This window comes from Pan paniscus, chromosome 18 (genome assembly GCF_029289425.2).
Source record: "Pan paniscus chromosome 18, NHGRI_mPanPan1-v2.0_pri, whole genome shotgun sequence".
NCBI classification, from domain to species: domain Eukaryota; kingdom Metazoa; phylum Chordata; class Mammalia; order Primates; family Hominidae; genus Pan; species Pan paniscus.
Window position 1 is genome coordinate 33399488 of NC_073267.2, and position 26012 is coordinate 33425499.

The 26012-nt window shown below is 48.2% G+C and overlaps 1 protein-coding gene across 1 annotated transcript in view; it reads right to left on the minus strand.

Annotated features, from left to right (window-relative positions):
* Nucleotides 1-15055, minus strand: part of LOC117977907 (otoancorin-like) — a 52063-nt gene extending 37008 nt beyond the window's left edge. The window contains 5 exon segments of the mRNA XM_055099302.2: nt 3226-3362; nt 8605-8819; nt 10303-10494; nt 11975-12023; nt 15005-15055. Of these exon segments, the coding sequence (XP_054955277.2) occupies nt 3226-3362; nt 8605-8819; nt 10303-10494; nt 11975-12023; nt 15005-15055 (644 nt within the window).
* Between the last annotated feature and the right edge of the window lie 10957 nt (nt 15056-26012).

Consider the following 26012-nt stretch of genomic DNA (forward strand, 5'->3'; position numbering starts at 1 on the left):
GACAAAAACAAGAAATGCGGAAAGGATTCCCTATTTAATAAATAGTGCTGGGAAAACTGGCTAGCCCTATGTAGAAAGCTGAAACTGGATGCCCTCTTTACACCTTATACAAAAATTAATTCAAGATGGATTAAAGACTTAAATGTTAGACCTAAAGCCGTAAAAACCCTAGAAGAAAACCTAGGCAATACCATTCAGGACATAGGGATGGGCAAGGACTTCATGTCTAAAACACCAAAAGCAATGGCAACAGAAGCCAAAACTGACAAATGGGATCTAATTAAACTAAAGAGCTTCTGCACAGCAAAAGAAACTAGGATCAGTGTGAACAGGCAACCTAGAGAATGGGAGAAAATTTTTGCCATCTACTTATCTGACAAAAGGCTAATATCCAGAATCTACAAAGAACACCAACAAATTTACAAGAAAAAAACAAACCCCATCAAAAAGTGGGCAAAGGATATGAACAGACACTTCTCAAAAGGAGACATTTATGCAGCCAACAGACACATGAAAAAATGCTCATCATCACTGGCCATCAGAGAAATGCAAATCAAAACCACAATGAGATATCATCTCACACCAGTTAGAATGGCAATCATTAAAAAGTCAGGAAACAACAGGTGCTGGAGAGGATGTGGAGAAATAGGAACACTTTTACACTGTTGGTGGGACTGTAAACTGGTTCAACCATTGTGGAAGACAGTGTGGCGATTCCTCAGGGATCTAGAACTGGAAATACCATTTGACCCAGCCATCCCATTACTGGATATATACCCAAAGGATTATAAATCATGCTGCTATAAAGACACATGCACACATATATTTATCACGGCACTATTCACGATAGCGAAGACTTGGAACCAACACAAATGTCCATCAATGATAGACTGGATTAAGAAAATGTGGCACAGATACACCATGGAGTACTATGCAGCCATAAAAAAGGATGAGTTCATGTCCTTTGTAGAGACATGGATGAAGCTGGAAACGATCACTCTCAGCAAACTATCACAAGGACAAAAAACCAAACACCGCATGTTCTCACTCACAGATGGGAACTGAACAATGAGAACACTTGGACACAGGAAGGGGAACATCACACACTGGGGTCTCTTGTGTGGTGGGGGAGGGGGAAGGGATAGCAGTAGGAGATACACCTAATGTAAATGACGAGTTAATGGGTGCAGCACACCAACATGGCACATGTATACATATGTAACAAACCTGCACATTGTGCACATGTACCCTATAACTTAAAGTATAATTTAAAAAAATAAGTAAATAAATAAATAAATAAATAAATAAATAAATAAACAATTGCTGGCTTTGCAATTCTCTTTCCTCCAAAATCGCCAAGGCCTCAATTTACTCATTGCTGAAAAAGGACGACTCTATATTTTTAAATGAAGAGTGTTGTTTTTACCTAAATCAATCTGGCCTGGTATATGACAACATAAAAAAACTCAAGGATAGAGTCCAAAAACTTGTCAACCAAGCAAATAATTATGCTGAACCCCCTTGGGCACTCTCTTAATTGGATGTCCTGGGTCCTCCCAATTCTTAGTCCTTTAATACCTGTTTTTCTCCTTCTCTTATTCGGACGGTGTGTCTTCTGTTTAGTTTCTCAATTCATACAAAACCGTATCCAGGCCATCACCAATAATTCTATATGACAAATGCTCCTTCTAACATCCCCACAGTATCAGCCCTTACCCCAAAATCTTTCTTCAGTTGAATCTCTCCCACTGTAGGTTCCCATGCCGCCCCTAATCCCGCTCGAAGCAGCCCTGAGAAACATCGCCCATTATCTCTCCATATCACCCCCAAAAATTTTCGCCACCCCAACACTTTACCACTATTTTGTTTTATTTTTCTTATTAACATAAGAAGACAGGAATGTCAGGCCTCTGAGTCCAAGCTAAGCCATCATATCCCAGTGACCTGCACGTATACATCCAGATGGCCTGAAGCAACTGAAGATCCACAGAAGTGAAAACAGCCTTAACTGAAGACATTCCACCATTGTCATTTGTTTCTGCCCCACCCTAACTGATCAATGTACTTTGTAATCTGCCCCACTCTTAAGAAGGTTCTTTATAACCTCCCCCACCCTTAAGAAGTTTCTTTGTAATTCTCCTCACCCTTGAGAATGTACTTTATGAGAGCCACCTCCTGCCCCCAAAACACTGCTCTTAACTCCACCGCCTATCCCCAAATCTATAAGAACCAGTGATAATCACACCACCCTTTGCTGACTCCTTTTTCAGACTCAGCCCGCCTGCACCCAGGTGAAATAAACAGCCATGTTGCTCACACAAAGCATGTTTGGTGGTCTCTTCACACAGACACGTGAGACAGGAGTTCGAGACCAGCCTGGCCAATCTGGTGAAACTCTGTCTCTACTAAAAATACAAAAATTAGCTGGGCATGGTGGCGGGCACCTGTAATCCCAGCTACTCGGGAAGCTGAGGCACAAAAATTGCTTGAACCCAGGAGGCAGAGTTTGCAGTGAGCCAAGATCACACTGTCAGGCCTCTGAGCCCAAGCCAAGCCATTGCATCCCCTGTGACTTGCACGTATACATCCAGATGGCCTGAAGTAACTGAAGATCCACACAAGAAGTAAAAATAGCCTTAACTGATGACATTCCACCATTGTGATTTGTTTCTGCCCCACCCTAACTGTTCAATGTACTTTGTAATCTCCCTCACCCTTAAGAAGGTACTTTGTAATCTCCCCAACCCTTAAGAAGGTTCTTTGTAATTCTCCCCACCCTTGAGAATGTACTTTGTGAGATCCACCCCTGCCCGCAAAACATGGCTCTTCACCCCCTATCCCAAAACCTGTAAGAACTAATGATAATCCACCACCCTTTGCTGACTCTCTTTTCGGACTCAGCCCGCCTGCACCCAGGTGAAATAAACTGCCATGTTGCTCACACAAAGCCTGTTTGGTGGTCTCTTCACACGGACGCACATGAAACACACGACTGCACTTCAGGCTGGGTGACAGAGCTAGATTCCATCTCAAAAAAAATAAAAAGGAGTCACCTCCCCCGAGAGGCCTCTGGACCACCCCATCTGAGCAGGCCACTCTTCCTTCTCTATCTTACCATCTTGTTTCTGTCCCAGTAGTTAGGGCTACCTCCAGTAATCCTATTTGTCCCTTTACTGTTTAGTGCATCTCGCTTGACTAGAAGCTCCATGAAAGCAGAGACCCTACCTGCCTCCTTCGCCACTAGACCCCCAGGGCCTGGTATGTGGTGATCGCTCAGGGCCCGTTTTCTTCCTTTCCTCCTCCTCCAAGGGGGGGGAAAGAGCATCAGAAGGTCTAGGTGGCCCCAGGCCCAAACAATGCTCCTTTAAAAGGAAATCAGATTGTTACAAAGGTCAGAGGCTGAAAAGTTATTTCCGCCTTTTCCCTCTAAATTCTTCACTTCCTGAAAAAACAAACAATAAAAAGCCACTGAGGGCCCTTGGACTAAATACAGGCCTGAGTTGCTGGGCAGAGGTCAGTCTTGTCCAGATATGGGAAAAAAATAACTCGAGTCAGACAGGTGGGTCACCAGAGAACGAATCCAGCCTGCAAATGGCCTGTGCAATCTTCAGCTCTGTCCAGACCTGCCTCCCTCTGGGGATGCCTTTAAAGGTGATGAATGACCTGGATGAATGGGTTTAGAAGATAAGAGGGAAAAACAAATATCACAGGTCAAATCGTTATTTGTCTTCAAGTTTAACACCGTCTACTGGACTGAAAGATGTCCAAAGAATAGTTGTTCAACTATGTAAATTCCTTTTTTTTTTTTTTTTTTTTTTGAGACAGAGTCTCGCTCTGTTGCCCAGGCTGGAGTGCAATGGTATGATCTTGGCTCACTGCAAGCAACCTCTGCTCCTGGGCTCAAACCATTCTCCTGCCTCAGCTTCCCAAGTAGCTGGGACTACAGGCATGTGCCACCACGCTCAGCTAATTTTAGTATTGTTAGTAGAGACAGGGTTTCACCATGTTGACCAGGCTGGTCTCGAACTCCTGACCTCAGGTGATCCACCTGCCTCGGCATCCCAGAGTGCTGGGATTACACGTGTGAGCCACCGTGCCCGGCCAACTACATAAATTCCTAACAACGTATCTCCAGAAAGTATAGGCACAACAGCACATGCAGTCATTCCTGTAATTAAGGGCTCCGGGAGGCCAAGGCAAGATCCCTTGAGCCCAGGAGTTTGAGACCAGCCTGGACAACATAGCAAGACTGTGTCTCTACAAAATATTCAAAAATTGGGCTGGGTATGGTGGCTCACGCCTGTAGGCCCAGCACTTTGGGAGACCAAGGCAGGAAGATCGATTGAACTCAGGAGCTCGGGACCAGCCTGGACAACATAACGAGACCCAGTCTCTACTAAAACTCAAGAAAATTAGCCAGACATGGTTGCATGTGCCTGTAGTCCCAGCACTTTGGGAGGCCAAGGTGGGTGGATCACCTGAGGTCAGGAGGTCGAGACCAGCCTGGCCAACATGGTGAAGTCTCGTCCCTACTAAAAATACAAAAATTAGCCAGGCACGGTGGCACACACCTGTAGTCCCAGCTACTTGGGAGGCTGAGGCAGGAGAATGGATTGAACCCAGGAAGCAGAAGTTGCAGTGAGCCGAGATCGCACCATTGCACTCCAGCCTGGGCAACAGAACAAGACTCCATCAAAAAAAAAAGAAAGAAAGAAGAAAAGAAAATTAGCCAGGTGTGGTTGCATGCACCTGTAGTCCCAGCACTTTGGGAGGCCAAGGCAGGAGGATCAATCAAGGCTAGGAGTTTGAGACTGCAGAAGGAAACCCTGTCTCTAAAAACAAGGTCCAGCTAAAATCAGGGTCCAGCTCCACCACAAGCGCAGCTCCAGGGGCTGTTGAGTTTTGCCTCTACCATTCCAAGTAGTCTCTGCTCCAGACCAAGTCCCACCATCTGGCAGTCATGTCAGTCCAACTACAGTCATATGAGGGTGCTACCAGGTTCTTTCATTGAGTGCCCCTTGAGGAGGCTGGAGGAGAGGCCAATGACATTTGCACTTGAGACTCCAGAGTCTAGATTTATAACCACTATGTTACGGCTGCCAGTGTGGCTGCAAGGACACTTCTTTCATTCATTCATTTACAATAGATGCAGCATCTGCTGTGTGCCAGATGCCATTCTAGGTTCTAGGGAAACAAGGCAAAGCCCCTGTTTTCCAAGGCATCCACATTCTAGGAAAGACTGCTACCAGCCTGGCGTGGTGGCTCTTGCCTGTAATCCCAGTACTTTGGGAGGCCGAGGTGGGCGGATCACTTGATGTCAGGAGTTCAAGACTAGCCTGACCAACATGGGGAAACCCCATCTCTACTAAAAATACAAAATTAGCCAGGTGCAGTGGCGCATGCCTGTAATCCCAGCTACTCGGGAGGCTGAGGAGGAGAATCGCTTGAACCCAGGAGGTGGAGGCTGTGGTGAAGTGAGATCGCACCACTGCACTCCAGCCTAGACAATAAGAGCGAAACTCCATCTCAAAAAAAAAAAAAAAAGGAAACCGCATCTCTACTAACAATACAAAAATTAGCTTGGCAAGGAGCTAGGTGATTATAGTACCAGATACTCAAGAGGCTGATGCAGGAGAATCACTAAACCGCATCTCTACTAAAAATACAAAAATTAGCCAGGCAAGGAGCCGGGTGACTACAGTACCAGCTACTCAATAGGCTGATGCAGGAGAATCACTTGAATCCGGGAGGCGGAGTTTGCAGTGAGTTGAGATTGCACCACTGCATTCCAACCTGGGCAACAGTGCGAGACCCTGTCTCAAAAGAAAAAAATAATATAAAGTGACCAGGTGTGGTGACTCACACCTGTTATCCCACCACTTTGGGTGGAAGCAGGAGGACCACTGGAGCCCAAGAGTTTGAAACCAGCCTAGGCAACATAGTGAGACCCTGTCTCTATATTAAACACACACACACATGCACACACACACACACACACACACACACAAAGGCAGCCAGACTATGCACTAGGAACTGCCCTGGGAATCCCTTTGCATTCTCACAACAATCCCATTTCACAGATGAAGAAACCAAGGCACAGAAATATTAAGTAACGTGTCCAGGTGCAGTGGCTCACGCCTATAATCCCAGTACTTTGGGAGGCTGAGGCAGACAGATCACGAGGTCAAGAGTTCGAGACCATCCTGGCCAACACGGTGAAACCCTGTTTCTACTAAAAATACAAAAATTAGCTGGGTGTGGTGGCAGGTGCCTGTAATTCCAGCTACTCAGGAAGCTGAGGCAGGAGAATTGCTTGAACCTGGGAGGCAGAGGTTGCAGTGAGCCAAGATCACACCACTGCACTCCAGCCTGGGTGACAGAGCAAAACTCCGTCTGAAAAAAAAAAAAAAGAAGAAATACTAAGTAACTTGTCTGAGGCCACTTAGTTACCAAGACGTGGGAGCTGGGACTTGAACCCAGGCAGTCTGGCTGGATTCATGCCTGCAGCCTCTGCACTCCTGCTACTTACTGTGTGAGAAGCGCCTGTTCTGTGGAAGGTTGTGGGCTGAGATCTTTCCATGAGTTCCACTCATTTATCCCCAAGGCTGTTCTTAAAGACAGGCATGACAGTTATGCCCATTTTACAGATGGGGCCCTGAGGCTCACAAGGGCACGCCACTCGCCCATTTCCACAAAGCTATAGCTCGTTAGCAGAGGGCAGAATTCGGCCACCTCTCCCCTAGCTCGAAGGCTGTGATTGACACAGAGGTTTTTTTGTTGTTGTTGCTGTTGTTTGTTCCTTTTTCTCTTTTTTGAGACAGGGTCTTGTTCTGTCATCCCGGCTGGAGTGCAGTGGTGCGATCTCAGCTCACTGCAAACTCTGCCTCCAAGATGCAAATGATTCTCGTGCCTCAGCCTCCCAAGTAGCTGGAATTACAGGTGTGCACTACCACGCCCAGCTGTTTTTTGTAGAGATGGGGTTAGTAGAGATTTGTTTAATAGAGATGGGGTTTCACCATGGTCTCTACTAAACCCTGTCTCTACTAAAAATACAAAAATTACCCAGGCGTGGTGGCACATGCCTGTAGTCCCAGCTACTCAAGAGGCTGAGGCAGGAGAATCACTTGAACCTGGGAGGTGGAGGTTGCAGTGACCCAAAATCATGCACTCTAGCCTGAGGTCTCGCTTTTGCCCAGGTTAGAGTGCAGTGGCACAATCACAGTGGCTCACTGCAGCCTCAAACTCCTGGGCTGAAGGGAATCCTCCCACCTCAGCCTCCCAAGTAGCTAGGACTATACGCATGTGCCATCCTGGCGAGTTAATTTTTTGTGTGTTTTTATTGTCTCAAGACAGAGTCTTGCTCTGTTGCTCAGGCTGGACTGCAATGGCGTGATCTTGGCTCACCGCAACCTCCACCTCCTGGGTTCAAGCAATTCTCCTACCTCAGCCTCCCGAGTAGCTGGGATTACAGGTGTGTGCCACCATGCCTGGCTAATTTTGTATGTTTAGTAGAGACAGGGTTTCGCCGTGTTGGTCAGACTGCTCTCGAACTCCTGACCTCGTAATCCACCTGCCTCGGCCTCTCAAAGTGTTGGGATTACAGGCATGAGCCACTGAGCCTGGCCTGGTGAGCTAATTTTTAAATTTGTTATAGAGACAAGAGTCTCTCTAATGTTGCCCAGGCTGGTCTCGACCCCCTGGCCTCAAGTGATCCTCCCACCTCAGCCTCCCAAAGTGCTGGGATTACAGATGGGTGTCACCGCACCTGGCCACTGAGGAGGATTTCATTATAAACCTGCCCTGAAGGAAGGGAATCCAATTTTACGAGAGGGTGTAGCCTGGTGAGGCCTGGATGACCTCCGGAGGCAGGGGCTTGTGCCTGTGCTGAGGCCTAAGGGTCAATGGGCAGACATGAAGTTGCCCCAGGCAGAGGGTACAGTGTGGGCAAAGTCAGGAAGTGGCAGGGCTTGGATCACTCCAGGAAGAGAGAGGAGTCATGTGTCACAGGAGCTCGAGACCCAGAGAGGGAGGCAGGCAGGCAGGGACCAAGCTTGGGCACAGCCAGGAAGGCAGGACAGGGCATGGTGGGGCCAATGGAATCATTACCCAAGTCGGGGATTTTCAGGGAAACAGCTTAGATAAGGCCAGGTGTACAGTAGCTCCCACCTGTAATCCCAGCATTTGAAAGGAGTTTGTGTTCCTGTAGTAGCATACTTGGGAGGTTGAGGTGGCAGTATCACTTGAGCCCGGGAATTCAAGGCTAAAGTGAGCTGATTGAGCCATTGCACTCCAGCCTGAGCAACAGAGAGATACGCTGTCTCAAAGGAAATACAAATTAAAAAACCAGCCGGGCATGCTGGCGTGTGCCTGTAGTCTCAGCTACTTGGGACACTGAAGTGGGAGGATCGCTTGAGCCCAGGAGTTCAAGGCTGCCGTGAGCTATGATTGTGCCTCTGCAGTCCAGCCTGGGTGACAGAGAAAGACCCTGTCCCTTAAAAAAAAAAAAAAAAAAAAAACTTAGATAAGAGGATGCTGTGCCTCCCTGGGGGTCTTCAGTCACCCATGGTCCTGGCAAGAGGAGGGCCAGGAGAGAGCTTCACCCACCTGCTGTCCTGCCCATGTGACATCCGCAGGTGCTGCCATGGCCACGACTGTTGTTACACTCGAGCTGAGGAGGCCGGCTGCAGCCCCAAGACAGAGCGCTACTCCTGGCAGTGCGTTGATCAGAGCGTCCTGTGCGGTGAGTCCCCAGCGGCACCATGCCACCCACCCCGAGTATCCCCTGGGCACCCTGGCATAGCCAGATGACTTCCGTGCCCCTGTTGCAATAACCACTGCTTCCAAGTCTCCATAGACCACCCCTTGGGTATATCTAATGTAAGCGATATTTATTTTATTTATTTTTTGAGTCAGAGTCTCACTCTGTCACCCAGGCTAGAGTGTGCTGATGTGATCTTGGCTCACTACAACCTCTGCCTCCTGGGTTCAAGCGATTCTCATGCCTCAGCCTCCCAAGTGGCTAGGACTACAGGCATGCACCATCACGCCCAGCTAATTTTTGTATTTTTTTCAGTAGAGGTGGGGTTTCACCAAGTTGGACGGGCTGGTCTCAAACTCCCCACCTCAAGTGCTCTGCCCGCCTTGGCCTCCCAAAGTGCTGGGATTACAGGCATGAGCCGTGGTGTCTGGCCCTAATGTGAGTGATCTTTAACACTGAGCACTTGGAAAAGAAAACCCCGAAGAAACCTAATTATTTGATGTCTGGATGACAAGGAAGAAGATAGAAATGGCATCAGATAATAAACAGTGTAAATGTTTATCAGAAAGGGCCTGGCGGTCGGGAAAAGTAGGAGGATCGCTTGAGTCCAGGAGTGCATCTCTACAAAAAAGTTAAAAGGATTTTTTCACATTGGCCAGGCGTGGTGGCACACATCTGTGATCCCAGCTACTTGGGAGGCTGAGGCAGGAGGATTGCTTGAAGCCCAGGAGGTTGAGGCTGCAGTGAGCTGTGATCAAGCCACTGCACTCCAGCCTGGGTGACACAGCAAAATCCAGTCTCAAAAAATAATAATATTTTACATAACCAACCACTTCTAAAGATTAAAAAAAAAACCCATGATTAAAAACCTCACGTCCCTCAGGCAATCATACCAGATATCGAAACAAAGCAATAACATAAGGACTGCAGTATTTATTTTATTTTTATATTATTTATTTATTCTTTGTTAGTTTGTTTTTGGAGTGTGGGTTTTGTTTTGTTTTTTGATTTTTTTATTTTGTTCTACTCAATTTTATTCTTATTGCTCAGGCTTGAGTGCAATGGCCTGTTCTCAGCTAACTCAACCTCCGCCTCTTGGGTTTGTGTGATGACGGTTCCAGCCCAGGCTGGAGTGCAGTGGCAGGATCTTGGTTTGCTGCAACCTTGACCTCCCAGGCTCAGGTGATCCTCCCACCTCAGCCTCCCGAGTAGCTGGGACAGCAGGTGCACACCATTGTGCCCAGCTAATTTTTCTATTTTTTGTAGAGGCTGCATTTTGCCACGTTGCCCAGGGTGGCCTCAAACTCCTGAGCTCAAGCAATCCACCCGCCTTGGCTTCCCAAAGTGCTAGGACTACAGGCGTGAGCCACTGCACCTGGCCAGACTAAATGATTTTAAGGCCTAAGATTCTGATGCTGTGATTTCATAGAATTGCCCTAATTGGAATAGGAAAGTGGGGCTGGGGAGGGGAGAAGGAGGGTATGGGGAAGAGAAGTAGAGCAAGGTCACTTTATGTAGTTCCAAATAAGGAATCATACACTTACCTTCTTCTAGGTGGAAAGCGGCATCCTGCATTCTCTTCTTGTCCTTGGCCTCAGCTCTGCTATGGGCTGTGCCACCTCTATATGCACAAAGCTCAAACCCAAGGGCATGGACAAACCAGTCCCCAAATGCTATCCTTGTGGATCTATCTCCAGGCACCCCTCTTGTAATAATGCTACATCGATCGGGATCCACTCACAAGGCGGAAACCACAGAGTCATTTAAACAGGGAAGTTTTAACAGAACAATGAACTATTTACAGGGGATTGTGACTAAGTGTGAATCAAAGAGAACTCTAAAAAAACACCCATGGGGCCAGGCGTGGTGGCTCATGCCTGTAATCCCAGCACTTTGGGAGGCTGAGGCAGGCAGATCACGAGGTCAGGAGTTCGAGACCAGCCTGGCCAACATAGTGAAACTCCGTCTCTCCTAAAAATATAAAAATTAGCTGGGTGTGGTGGCACGCAACTGTAGTCTCAGCTACCTGGGAGGCTGAGGCAGGAGAATTGCTTGAACCCGGGAGGCAGAGGTTGCAGTCAGCCGAGATCATGCCAGTGCACTCCAGCCTGGGTGACAGAGGGAGACTCTGTCTCGACACACACACACACACACACACACACGCAAACAACAACCATCAAAAAACACCCAAAGGGTGAGAGAGAGAGCCCAGAGAAAGAACAAACCTGGAAGGGGGTAGCCTCGTTAAGGCTGGGTCTCAGACCTCACTGGAGAGAGGTGGCTGCAGCCCATTGGACGGTGAGGTTGGCTGGGTTGCCCCAGGTCACAGCTGGTCCACAACCAGCTGGCTGAGGCTGGTGGCCAGGGGACCACAAGCAGAAACCCCTCCTGCTGGGGTGCTGGGGTGCCAAGGTTGTCAGGCTGGGAACCACACACTGGGGCTGGCAGGCAGGAAGTTGAATGCCACTGTGTGTCCGGTGCAGGGCTGCCTGCCACGGGGGTGGGAGAGAGGAGGAACCAGGACAAGCCCCTTCCTCCTGTGGCGTCCCTCCGGTGCCCTCTACTGGCAAAGAAGAAATGTTTGCCAGTTCCACATCTGGTAGCAAGCGGTGCAATAAATGGATTTGGAACTGGGAGGCAACAGATAGAAAACTGGCACCAGTATGTGCTCATGGTAAAAAAAAAAAAAAAAAAAAAAAAAGGAAAGGCAAGTTTTGTTTCTCTTTCCTTCTTGCTTGCTTGCTTTCTCTTTCTTTCTTTCTATTATTATTTTGAGAGAGGTTCTTGCTCTGTCACCTAGGCTGGAGTGCAGTGACAATCTGGGCTCATTGAAGCCTCGAACTCCCAGGCTCAAGTAACCCTCCCACCTCAGCCTCCCAAGTAGCTGGGACTACAGGTGTGTACCACCATGCCCGGCTAATGTTTATTTATTTATGTATTTTTTGTAAAGATGAGGTCCTCACTATGTTGCCCTGGCTTGTCTCGAACTCCTGGGCTCAAGCGATCCTCCCACCTTGGCCTCTCAAAGTGTTGAGATTATAGGTGTGAGCCACCACACCTGGCCACAGTTTCATTTCAGAATGTCCTTGTTGAAGCAGTAAAAATGATCAATTTTATTAAATCTCAACCGTTGAATATATTTCTTCGTAATATTCTGCGTGTCAAAATGAGAAGAATGGATAAAGTGTTGAGATTAATCATAAATCCAATGGTTACCTCTGGAAAGGCTCTCAGACATGGAGTTGTGGGATGAACCAACCACCACCTGTCATGGAACACCATTTATACATGGAAGAACCAAGAACAATTTATTATTATTTTGAGACGGAGTCTCACTCCGTCTCCCAGGATAGAGTGCAGTGGCGCAATCTTGGCTCACTGCAACCTCTGCCTCCTGGATTCAAACAATTTTCATGCCTCAGCATCCCAAGTAGCTGGGATTACAGGCGCACACCACTACACTGGGCTAATTTTTGTGCCTTTAGCAGAGATGGGGTTTCACCATGTTGTGCTGGGATTATAGGCGTGAGCCACTACGCCCAGCCAAATTATTATTATTCAGACTTGGGTAGCTGGCAGACATTGTTTCAACAATGAACTGAGTCGGTCACATCAAGAAAAACAACAGACAGTGCTACCAATGATGAAATTCTTTTTTTTTTTTTTTTTTTTTTTTTTGAGATAGAGTCTCGCTCTGTCACCCAGGCTGGAGTGCAGTGGCACCATCTCGGCTCATTGCCGAGATCTCGGCTCATTGCAACCTCCATCTCCCAGAAGGGTCAGGTGATTCTCCTGCCTCAGCCTCCCAAATAGCTGAGATTACAGGTGCGTGCCACCACACTTGGCTAATTTCTGTATTTTTAGTAGAGACGGGGTTTCACCATTTTGGCCAGGCTGGTCTCCAACTCCTGACCTCAAGTAATCTTCCCACCTCGGCCTCCCAAAGTGCTGGGATTACAGGCGTGAGCCACTGCACCTGGCCAAAATTCTACTTTTTAAGTGAAAATTAGAATTAAAAAAAATGAAAAAAAAATCTGTTTTCATTAGCCTGGCGGCTGCCTACTACTTACAGATTTTATCCTCTCCTTTATTATTATTATTATTATTATTATTATTATTATTATTATTATTGAGATGGAGTCTCGCTCTGTCCCCCAGGCTGGAGTGCAGTGGCATGATCTCGGCTCACTGCAAGCTCTACCTCCCAGGTTCACGCCATTCTCCTGCCTCAGTCTCCTGAGTACCTTGGACTACAGGCACCTGCCACCATGCCTGGCTAATTTTTTGTATTTTTAGTAGGGATGGGGTTTCACCGTGTTAGCCAGGATGGTCTCGATCTCCTGACCTTGTGGTCCACCCACCTCGGCCTCCCAAAGTCCTGGGATTACAGGTGTGAGCCACCGCACCCGGCCTCCTTTTTTTTTTTTTTTTTTGAGACAGAGTCTTGCTCTGTTGCCCAGGCTGGAGTGCAGTGGCTCTATCTCAGCTCACCACAACCTCCGCCTCCTGGCTTCAAGTGGTTCTCCTACTTCAGCCTCCCGAGTAGCTGGGATTACAGGTGCCCACCATCACGCCTGGCTAATTTTTGTATTTTTAGTAGAGACAGGGTTTCACCATGTTGGCCAGGCTGGTCTTGAACTCCTGGCCTCAGGTGATCCACTCACTTCGGCCTCCCAAAGTGCTGGGATTACAGGAGTGAGCCACTGCGCCCAGCCAGTTTAATGTGTTTTATTTTATTTTATTTATTTATTTTGTTTTTTGAGATGGAGTTTCGCTCTTGTTGCCCAGGCTGGAGTGCAATGGCGTGATCTTGGCTCACCACAACCTCCACCTCCCGGGTTCAAGTGATTCTCCTGCCTCAGCCTCCCGAGTAGCTGGGATTACAACAAGCATGTGCCACAATTCCCGGCTAATTTTGTATTTTTAGTAGAGATGGGGTTTCTCCATGTTAGGCTAGTCTCAAACTCCCGACCTCAGGTGATTCACCCGCCTCAGCCTCCCAAAGTGCTGGGATTACAGGCGTGAGCTACTGCTCCCAGCCAGATGGACTATTAATTATTAATAGACCCTTCCTGGCCAGGCACCGTGGCTCATGCCTGTAATCCCAGCACTCTGGGAGGCTGAGACGGGCAGACCATGAGGTCAAGAGATGGAGACCATCCTGGCCAACATGGTGAAAACCAGTCTCTACTAAAAATTAGCTGGGTGTGGTGGCATGCGCCTGTAGTCCCAGCTACTTGGAAGGCTGAGGCAGGAGAATCGCTTGAACCTGGGAGGTGGAGGTTGCGGTGAGCCGAGATCGCGCCACTGCACTCCAGCCTGGTGACAAAGTGAGACTCTATCTCAAAAAAATAAAAATAAAAATAAAATAAAATAAAATAAACACTTTCATCTATTTGTCTGAGACCTTCTATCTCATATGCAGGCAATTCTAGGAGAGGTTGGGGTTACAAGGAAGTTGAGGGCAATGGTGAGAATAACCTAAAAGCTTGGGAGTGGTTATTCCCAAGAACTCTCATCTTGTGGACAAAGGAGGGTTGGAGAAATAGAGCCTTTGATTCTATTTTAAAAGGCTCAGGGAGGCCAAGCAAAGTAGCTCATGCCTGTAATCCCAGCACTTTGGGAGGCAGAGGTGGGAGAATCACCTGAGGTCAGGAGTTCGAGACCAGCCTGGCCAATATGGCGAAACATCATCTCTACTAAAAATACAAAAATTAGAGCCAGGAGCGGTGGCTCACGCCTGTAATCCCAACACTTTGGGAGGCCAAGGCGGGCGGATCACCTGAGGTTGGGAGTTAGGGACCAGCCTGACCAACATGGAGAAACCCCATCTCTACTAAAAATACAAAATTAGCCGGGCATGGTGGCGCATGCCTGTAATCCCAGCTACTCGGGGGGCTGAGGCAGGAGAATCGCTTGAACCTGGGAGGCGGAGGTTGTGGTGAGCCGAGATTGCGCCAATGGGGCAACAAGAGCAAAACTCCATCTCAAAGAAAAAAAAAATTAGCTGGTTGTGGTGATGCATGCCTGTAATCCAAGCTACTAGGGAGGCTGAGTCAGGAGAACCATTTGAACCTGGGAGACGGAGGCTGCAGTGAGCCAAGATCACGCCACTGCACTCCAGCCTGGGTGACAGAGCCAGACTCAGTCTCAAAAAAAAAAAAAAAAAAAAAAAAGGCGGCGGGGGAGCTTGGGAAAAGTGATGAGAGAAACCTGAGGTCTGACAGGTGCATGAGGAAATCTCACCTGTGACCCAGAAGAGGGTCGTACTGTGCTGCTCTGCGTTTCGCAGGGCATGCCACATTTTTTTTTAAATAATTTCAACCTTTATCTTATTATTTTCTTGAGATGGAGTCTTGCTCTGTCGCTCAAGCTGGAGTGCAGTGGTGCAGTCTTGGCTCACTGCAACCTCTGCCTCCCAGGTTCAAGTGATTTTCCTGCCTCAGCCTCCCAAGTAGCTAAGATTACAGGTGCCTGCTGCCATGCCTGGCTAATTTTTGTATTTTTAGTAGAGACGGGGTTTCACCGTGTTGGCCAGGCTGGTCTTGAACTCCTGACCTCAGGTGATTCGCCTGCCTCAGCCTCCCAAAGTGCTGAGATTACAGGTGTGAGGCACCCACTGTGCCCGGCCATATTATTATTATTTTTTGAGATGGGGTGTTGCTTTGTTGCCCAGGCTGTAGTGCAGTAGCTCGATCACAGGTCACTGCAGTCTCAGCCCCGCAGGCTCAAGCAATCCTCCCACCTCAGCCTCCTGAGTAGCTGGTGCTATAGCACGTTCCACCACACCCTGCTAATTTTTTGTAAAGGTGGGGTCTCTCTATGTTGCCAAGTCTGGTCTCGAACTCCTTGGCTCAAGCCATCCTCCCACCTCGGCCTCCCAAAGTGCTGGGATTACAGACGTGAGCCACCGAGCCTGGTCTCCCAGCTTTTATTTTAGGTTCAGGGAGGCGTGTGTGGGTTCGTCACCTGGGTATACTGCATGATGCTGAGGCTTGGGCTATGAATGATCCTGTCATCCAGGAAGTAAGCATAATACCCAACAGTTTTTCAACTCTTACTCTCCACTGTCCCTCCCCACTCTAGGAGGTCCCAGTATCTATTGTTCCCATCTTTACATCCATGTGTGTACTCAATGTTTTTTTTGTTTTGTTTTGAGATGGAGTTGCGCTCTGTCGCATAGGCTGAAGTGCAATCATGCAATCTTGGCTCACTGCAACCTCCACCTCCCGGGTTCAAACGATTCTCCTGCTTCAGCCCCTCAAGTAGCTGGGATTATAGGCGCCTGCCATCATGCCTGGCTAATTTTTGTATTTTTGTAGAGACAGGGTTTTGCCATATTGGCCAGGCTGATCTTGAACTCCTGACCTCAGATGATCCACCTGACTCAGCCTCCCAAAGTGCTGGGATTACAGGTGTGAGCCACCGCACCCAGGCAATGTGTACTCAATGTTTAGATCTCATTTATAAGTGAGAACACGCAGTCCTTGGTTTTCTGTTCCTGGGTTAATTTGCTTAGGATAATGACCTCCAGCTACATCCATGTCAGAGCGAAGAATATGATTTCATTAGTGTTTATGGCTGGGCGTGCTGCATTCTTTCACTGCTTGCTGAGCATCAGCAGGGAAGCATTGCCTTGGGAACAGAACTTGATGGGAGGCCTTCTTGGGACCTCTCTCCTTCTTCGCCTCCTCCTCACTCTCCTCCTTCCTCCTCCTCCATAAATTGGACCAAAACATATCCTGCTGGGGACCAAAACGTATCCGCACTGGCTCACGCATGTAACCCCAGCACTTTGGGAGGCTGAGGCGGGTGGATCACTTGAGGTCAGGAGTTTGACACCAGCCTGGGCAACACGGTGAAACTCCATCTCTACTGAAAATACAAAATTGCTTGAATCTGGGAGGTGGAGATTGCAGTGAGCCAAGATTGTGCCACTGCACTCCAGCCTGGGTTAACAAGTGAGACTCTGTTTCAAAATATATATATATATATATATGTGTATATATATATGGCCGGGCACTGTGGCTCTCGCCTGTAATCCCAGCCACTTTGGGAGGCTGAGGCGGGCAGATCACAAGGTCAAGAGATCGAGACCATTCTGGCAAACATGGTGAAACCCCATCTCTACTAAAAGTACAAAAATTAGCTGGGTGTGGTGGTGCGTGCCTGTAGTCTCAGCTACTCAGGAGGCTGAGGCAGGAGAATCGCCTGAACCCAAAAGGTGGAAGTTGCAGTGAGTTGAGATTGTGCCACTGCACACCAGCCTGGTAACAGAGTGAGACTCCATCTCAAAAAAAAAAAAAAAATATATATATATATATATAATAGAGGACCAATTTCAGCAGCATATTAAAAGGATTTTATGGGGCCAGGCGTGGTGGCTCATGCCTGTAATCCCAGCACTTTGGGATGCCAAGGTGGGCGGATCATGAGGTCAAGAGTTTGAGACCAGCCTGGCCAACATGGTGAAACCCCATCTCTATTAAGAATACAAAAAGTAGCCGGGCGTGGTGGCGCATGCCTGTAAATCCCAGCTACTCAGGAGACTGAGGCAGGAGAACTGCTTGAACCCAGGGGGTGGGGGTTGCAATGAGCCAAGGTTGCGCCACTGCACTCCAGCCTGGACGACAGAGCAAGACTGTCTCAGGAAAAAAAAAAAGTATTTTATCCATGAACAAGTTGGATTTATTCCTGGAATGCAAAGATGTTTTAACATATGAAAATTAATCAATGTCATATACCACATTAATAGAATAAAGGGAAAAATCTTATAATTGTCTCAGTTGATGCAGAAAAAGTATTCGGCAAAATCCAATACTCTTTCAAGATTTAAAAAAAAACACTCAGCCGGGCACGGTGGCTCACGCCTGTAACCCTAGTACTTTGGGAGGCCGAGGCAGGTGGATCGCTGGAGCTCAGGAGTTCAAGACCAGCCTTGGCAACATGGCAAAACCATGTCTCTACCAAAAACAAAAATTAAGCTGGGTATGGTGGTGCATGCCTGTAGTCCCAGCTACTTGGGAGGCTGAGGTGGGAGGACGGCTTGAACCCAGGAGGTGGAGGTTGCAGGGAGCCATTATCAGGCCACTGCACTCCAGCCTGGGTGAGAGAACCAGGCCCTGTCTAGAAAAAATAAAATAAAACTAGAACTAGAAGAATTTTCCTCAACATGGTAAAGGCCATACATGAAAAACAGAGTTAACATCATATTCAATGATGAAAGACTGAAAATTTTCCCCATAAGATCAGGAACAAAACAAGAACCACCACTTTGGCCACTTCTATTTAACAGAGTATTGGAATTTCTAGCCAGAGAAATTAAGCAAGAAAAATAAGTAAAAGGTACCTGAATTGGAAAGGAAAAAGTAAAATTATCTGTACTTGCAGATGAAATGATTTTATACGTGGAAAACCCTAAAGCTTACATACATACACAACTATTAGAGCCAATAAATGAATTCAACAAAGTTGCAGCATACAAAGTCAACACACAAAAATCAGTTGCATTTCTTTACACTAACGATGAATAACCCCAAAGAGAAATTAAGAAAACAACTCTATTTAAAATACCATGCGGCCGGGTGCAATGGCTCATACCTGTAATCCCAGCACTTTGGGAGGCTGAGGTGGGTGGATCACCTGAGGTCAGGAGTTCAAGACCAGCCTGGCCAACATGGTAAAATCCAGTCTCTACTAAAAATACAAAAAACTGGCCGGGTGCGGTGGCTCATGCCTATAATCCCAGCACTTTGGGAGGCCAAGGCGGGCAGATCACCTGAGGTCGGATGTTCGAGACCAGCCTGACCAACACAGAGAAACTCTGTCTCTACTAAAAATACAAATAAAATTAGCTGGCCGTGGTGGCGCATGCCTGTAATCCCAGCTACTCAGAAAGCTGAGGCAGGAGAATGGCTTGAACCCGGGAGGCAGAGGTTGCGGTGAGCCGAGGTCACACCATTGCACTCCAGCCTGGGCAATAAGAGCAAAACTACGTCTCAAAAAACAAAAACAAAAACAAAAAATTAGCTGGGCGTGGAGGCGGGTGCCTGTAATCTCAGCTACTTGGGAGGCTGAGGCAGGAGAATCACTTGAACCCAGAAGGCAGAGGTTGCAGTGAGCCGAGATCACACCACTGCAATCCAGCCTGGGCAAAAAGAGTGAAATTCCATCTCAAGAAAAAAAAGCCATGAAAAGGAATCAAATAGGAAGAAATGTAACCAATGAGGCAAAATATTTGTAACTGAAAACTACAAAAAATTAAAGAGACATAAATAAAAAGATATCCTACGTTTATAGAATGTAAAATTTATTGTTTGTTTGTTTTTTGAGACAGAGTCTTGCTCTGTCACCCAGGCTGGAGTGCTGTGATGCAATCTTGGCTCACTGCAACCTCTGCCTCCTGGGTTCAAGTGATTCTTCTGCCTCAGCCTCCTGAGTGGCGGGAACTACAGGCACGTGCCACCACGCCCAGCTAATTTTTTTTTTGCATTTTTAGTAGAGACAGGATTTTACCATGTTGACAGGGCTGGTCTCAAACTCCTGACCTCAAGTGATCTGCCCGCCTCAGCCTCCCAAAGTGCTGAGATTACAGGCATGAGCCACTGCACCCGGCCTGAATGTAAGATTTAATATTGTTAAGATGACAGTACTACCCAGAGCAATCTACAGATTCAATGCAATTTGTATCAAAATCCAAATGGTATTTTTAATATTTTACAGATATACAAAAACTCATCCTAAAATTTATGTGGAATCACAAGGCATCCTAAATAACACAAAAAAAGACGGAAAAAAAGGTCTGCAGAAAAAGAAGAAACCAGGTCTCTCATTTCCTGATTTCAAAACTTAAATACTAACCTACCACAATGAAAAGAGTGTGGTACTGGCATAAAGACAAACATATAAGGCCGCCTGTAATCTCAACAATTTGGGAGACTGAGGTGAGTGGATTGCTTGAGCCCAGGAGTTCAAAATCAACCTGGGCTACATGGCAAAACCCAGTCTTTACAAAAAATACAACAATTAGCTAGGCGTGGTAGCCTGCGCCTATAGTCCCAGCTACTGAGGAGGAGGCTGAGGTGCGAGGATCACTCAAGCCTAGGAGGCAGAGGTTGCAGTGAACCGAGATCATGCCAGTGCACTCCAGCCTGGGCAACAGAGTGAGACTCCGTCTCAAAAATAAAGAAAGAGAGAAACAAATAGACACATATATTAGACCAGTGTGAGAGGTGACAGCGTGCTGGCAGTCCTCACAGCCCTCGTTCGCTCTTGGCGCCTCCTCTGCCTGGGCTCCCACTTTGGCGGCATTTGAGGAGCCCTTCAGCCCACCACTGCTCTGTGGGAGCCCCTTTCTGGGCTGGCCAAGGCCGGAGCCAGCTGCCTTAGCTTGCGGGGAGGTGTGGATGGAGAGGCACGAGTGGGAAGCGGGGCTGCTCGCCACGCTTGCGGGCCAGCTGGAGGTCCGAGTGGGCGTGGGCTTGGCGGGCCCTGCACTAGGAGCCACCAGCCGGCCCTGCCGGCCCCGGGCAATGAGGGGCTTAGTACCCGGGCCAGCGGCTGCGGACGGTGTACTGGGTCCCCCAGCAGTGCCAGCCCACCGGCGCTGCTCTCGATTTCTCACGGGGTCTTAGCTGCCTTCCCGCCGGGCAGGGCTCCGGACCTGCAGCCCGCCATGCCTGAGCCTCCCACCCCCTCCATGGGCTCCTGTGAGGCCGGAGCCTCCCCAGGAGCACCGTCCCCCGCTCCTCGGCGCCCAGTCCCATCGACCACCCAAGGGCTGAGAGTGCGGGCAGACAGCGTGGGACTGGCAGGCAGCTCCACCTGCAGCCCCGGTGCGGGATCCACTGGGTGAAGCCAGCTGGGCTCCTGAGTCTGGTGGGGACTTGGAGAACCTTTATGTCTAGCTCAGGGATTGTAAATACACCAATGGGCACTCTGTATCTAGCTCAAGGTTTGTAAACACACCAATCAGCACCCTGTGTCTAGCTCAGGGTTTGTGAATGCACCAGTCGACACTCCGTATCTAGCTATCTGGTGGGGCCTTGGAGAACCTTTGTGCTAACACTCTGTATCTAGCTAATCTGGTGGGGAGGTGGAGAACCTTTGTGTCTAGCTCAGGGATTGTAAACGCACCAATCAGCACCCTGTCAAAACAGACCACTCAGCCCTACCAATCAGCAGGATGTGGGTGGGGCCAGATAAGAGAATAAAAGCAGGCTGCCCGCGCCCACAGTGGCAAGTCGCTCGGGTCCTGTTACACGCTGTGGAAGCTTTGTTCTTTGGCTCTTTGCGATAAATGTTGCTACTGCTCACTCTTTGGCTCCACGCTGCTTTTATGAGCTGTAACACCGCAAAGGTATGCAACTTCACTTCTGAAGCCAGCGAGACCATGAGCCCACCGGGAGGAATGAAGAACTCCAGACGCGCCACCTTAAGAGCTGTAACACTCACCGCGAAGGTCTGCAGCTTCACTCCTGAACCAGTGAGACCACGAACCCACCAGAAAGAAGAAACTCCAAACACATCCGAACGTCAGAAGGAACAAATTCCAGACGCGCCACCTTAAGAGCTGTAACACTCACCGCGAGGGTCCGCGGCTTCATACTTGAAGTCAGTCAGACCAAGAACCCACCAATTCCGGACACAAGTGGAATAGATTAGAGAGGCCAGAAATAAACCTTCTACATGGAAGATTAATTTTTAACAAGGGTTCCAAGACCACTTAATGGGGGAAAGAACAACCTTTTCGATAATAGCAGTGGGACAACTGGATATCCATACGCAAAAGAATAGTCCGGGTGTGGTGGTTCACACCTGTAATCCCAGCACATTGGGAGGCCAAGGCAGGCAGATCACCTGAGGTCAGGAGTTCAAGACCAGCCTGGCCAACATGGTGAAACCCCATCTCTACTAAAATACAAAAAAATGAGCTGAGCCTGGTGGCATGCAGCTGTAATCCCAGCTACTTGGGAGGCTGAGGCATGAGAATTGCTTGAACCCGGGAGGGGGAGGTTGCCATGAGCTGAGATTGCGCCACTGCACTCCAGCCTGGGTGACACAGCAAGACTCCATCTCAAAAAAAAAAAAAAGTCTACTTATAATAGATCAATTTAGGTTTTATATTTCTTTTTTTCTTTTTCTTTTTGAGTTGGAATTTCCCTCTTGTTGCCCAGGCTGGAGTGCAATGGCGCCATCTCAGCTCACTGCAGCCTCAGCCTCCTGGGTTCAAGTGACTCTCCTGCCTCAGCCTCCAGAGTAGCTGGGATTATAGGCGCATGCCATCATACCTGGCTAATTTTTGTATTTATTTATTTATTTTTGAGACAGAGTCTCGCCCTGTCACCCAGGCTAGAGTGCAATGGCACAATCTCGGCTTACTGCAACCTCCACCTCCCCAGTTTAAGTGATTCTCCTGCCTCAGCTGGGATTACAGGCGTGCGCCACTTGCCTGGCTAATTTTTTGTATCTTTAGTAGACATGAGGTTTCACCATGTTGGTCAGGCTGGTCTCAAACTCCTGATCTCAGATGATCTGCTTGACTCAGCCCCTCAAAGTGCTGGGATTACAGACATGAGCCACCATGCCTGGCCTAGATTTTATATTTCTTCTTAAGGTTGGTGTTTAAATTCCCCTAGGAATTTGTTCCTTTCATCTAATTTGTTGGCATACAACTATTCATAGTATTCCCTGATAATTCTTTTACTTATCTAATGTTGGTAGTGATGTCTCCTCTTTTGCTCCTGTTTTGCAGTTTGAGTCTCCTCTGCTTTTTTCTTGGTCAGTCCATCTAAAGGTTCATCAATTTTATGGATTTTTCAAAGAACCAAATTATTTTGGTTTTACTTACTTCCTCTATTTTTTATTCTCTGCTGCATTTATTTCTGCTCATCTTTATTATCTTTTTTTTTTTTTTTTTTTTGAGACGAAGTCTCTTGTCGCCCAGGCTGGAGTGCAGCGGTGAGATCTCAGCTCACTGAAAACTCCGCCTCCTGGGTTCGAGCGATTCTTGTGCCTCAGCCTCCTGAGTAGCTGGGACCACAGGTATGTGCCACCATGCCTGGCTAATTTTTTTATTTAGCAGAGACAGGCTTTCACCATGTTGGCCAGGATGGTGTCAAACTCCTGGCCTCAAGCTGTCTGCCCGCTTCAGCCTCCCTAAACTGGGATTACAGGTGTGAGTAATCCTCTGCCTCTGGGAGGCAGAAGTTGCAGTGAGCCAAGATCACACCACTGTACTACAGCCTGTGCAACAGAGCGAGACTCCACCTCAAAAAAAAAAAAAATTAGCCGGACATGGTGGCACATATCTGTAGTTCCAGCTGCTTGGGGGACTGAGGCAGGGGGCTTGCTTGAGCCTAGGAGATCAAGGCTGCTATAACCCATGTTTATGCCATTGCACTGCAGCCTGGGCAACAAAGTGAGAACCTGTCTCAAAATAAAAATAAAAATAAGTAAATAGGCCGGGCACGGTGGCTCATGCCTGTAATCCCAGCACTTTGAGAGGCTAAGGTGTGAGGATCATGAGGTCAGGAGTTTGAGACCAGCCTGGTCAACATAGTGAAACCCTGTCTCTACCAAAAATACAAAAATTAGCCAGGTGTGGTGGTGGGCACCTGTAGTCCCAGCTACTCGGGAGGGCAAAGCAGGAGAATCGCTTGAACCCGGGAGGCAGAGGTTGCAGTGAGCTGAGATCGTGCCATTGCACTCCAGGCTGGGTGACAGAGTGAGACTCCGTCTCAAAAAAAAAAAAAAAAAAGGAAATCAATATAGCTTCCTAGGGGATTCTGTTTGCAGAGTGTGTCGAGAATATGAAGCCCAGAATTCAAGACTGCATTATGGACTGTGAAGGCTGAGGAGGGCTGTGAGGAAAGAGTGGATAGGTTAAAGGAGCAGAGGCAACTGTCATGCCCTGTGGCTCTTCTATAGGAAAAGAGGAAAGAGTGAGCCTTGGGCTGTGTTTTGTGAGGGAATAGTGCCCTCCCTTTGTGGGTAAGCAAAGTTGGCTCGGAAGATGAAGACAGATGAGTCAAGAACGTCAGGGTGTCAGGGGGAGCACAAAAAGAAGGCGAAATATGCCCTTCTACACTCAAACTTGAAGGTATTCGGGGCCTGGTGGCTGGATCTGAGGCCATGCTGAGTCCTGAAGAGGGGACCAAAGTCTTGCTTTGTGAAAACTGTCTAGACCGTCCTAGCAATTCCATTTGTTTTTGACTGTCCTAGCAATTCCATTTTTTTTTTTTTTTTTTTTTTTGACAGAATCTCACTCTTGTTGCCCAGGCTGGAGTGCAGTGGCACAATCTCAGCTCATTGCAACCTCCACCTCCTGGGTTCAAATGATTCTCCTGCCTCAGCCTCCCAAGTAGCTGAGATTACAGGCGCCTGCCCCTGCGCCCAGCTAATTTTTGTATTTTTGGTAGAGACAGGGTTTCACCATCTTGGCCAGGCTGCTCTTGAACTACTTACCTTGTGATCCACCCACCTTGGCCTTCCAAAGTGCTGGGATTACAGGCGTGAGCCACTGTGACTGGCTTTTTTTTTTTTTTTTTTTCTGAGACGGAGTCTCGCTCTGTCACCCAGGCTGGAGTGCAGTGGCGCAGTCTCAGCTCACTACAAGCTCCACCTCCCGGGTTCGCACCATTCTCCTGCCTCAGCCTCCTGAGTAGCTGGGACTACAGGCGCCCACCACTGCGCCCAGCTAATTTTTTGTATTTTTAGTAGAGATGGGGTTTCACTGTGTTAGCCAGGAGGTTCTCGATCTCCTGACCTCATGATCTGCCCGCCTCGGCCTCCCAAAGTGCTGGGATTACAGGCGTGAGCCACTGCGCCCGGCTGCCTTTTTAAATTTAAAAAACTTTCTTTTTTTTGAGACAGTCTCTCTCTGTCCCCCAGGCTGGAGTGCAGTGGCGGGATCTCAGCTCACTGCAACCTCTACCTCCCAGGTTCAAGCAATTCTGCCTCAGCCTCCCAAGTAGCTGGGATTACAGGCACACGGCACCACACCTGGCTAATTTTTGTATTTTTAGTAGAGATAGGTTTTCACCATGTTGGCCAGGCTGCTCTCGAACTCCTAACCTCAGGTGATCCTCCTGCCTCGGCCTCCCAAAGTGTGAGTACAGGCGTTAGTCACCACTGCACCTGGCCTCCATTCTCATCTTTTCTGATTGGAGAACTCGGTTCTCCAGAGCACAGAAGTAGCACTTCTTTCCCCTGGTCCCTGGAGAGTAAGGTCTTGTTCACATCTGTGCATGGGGCTCAGATCAGGGCCTGGTACAGAGAAAGTGCACAATAAATGGGTGTTTAAGTCTGGGCATGGTGCCTCATATCTGTAATCCTAGCACTTTGGGAGGCCAATGTGGGAGGATCACTTGAGCCCAGGAATTCAAGACCAGCCTGGGCAACAAAGCAAGACCCCAATCTCTACCAAAAAATAGAAAAATTAGCCAGGTGTGGTGGCACGTTCCAGCTACCCGGGAGGCTGAGGTGAGAGGATTGCTTGAGCTGGGAGGCTTCGGTGAGCTGTGCTCGTACCACTGCACACCAGCCTGGGAGACACAGTGAGACCCTGTCTCAAAAAATATAATAAAAGTCTAAAAAATAAATGGGGGCTGGGCGTGGTGGCTCATGCCTGTAATCCCAGCACTCTGGGAGGCCAAGGTGGGCAGATCACCTGAAGTCAGGAGTTCAAGACCAGCCTGGCCAACATAGTGAAACTCTGTCTCTACTAAAAGTACAAAAATTAGCCGGGCATGGTGGCGGGTGCCTGTAATCCCAGCTACTCAGGAGGCTGAGGCAGGAGAATTGCTTGAACCCAGGAGACGGAGGTTGCAGTGAGCCAAGATCACGCCACTGCACTCCAGCGTGGGCAACAGAGCAAGACTCTGTCTCAAAAATAAATAAACATAGGCCAGGTGCAGTGGCTCATGCCTATAATCCCAGTACTTTCAGAGGCTGAGGCAGAAAAATCACTTGAGGTCAGAAGTTCGAGACCAGCCTGGCCAACATGGTGAACCCTCATCTCTACTAAAAATACAAAAATTCGCCAGGCGTGGTGGTGCATGCCTGTAATCCAGCTACTTGGGAGGCTGAGGCAGAAGAATTGCTTGAACCCAGGAGGCAGAGGTTGCAGTGAGCCAAGATTGTGCCACTGCACTCCAGCTTGGGTGACAAAGTGAGACTTTGTCTCAATTAAAAAAAAATAAAATAGCCAGGCGTGGTGGCTCACACCTGTAATCCCAGCACTTTGGGAGGCCAA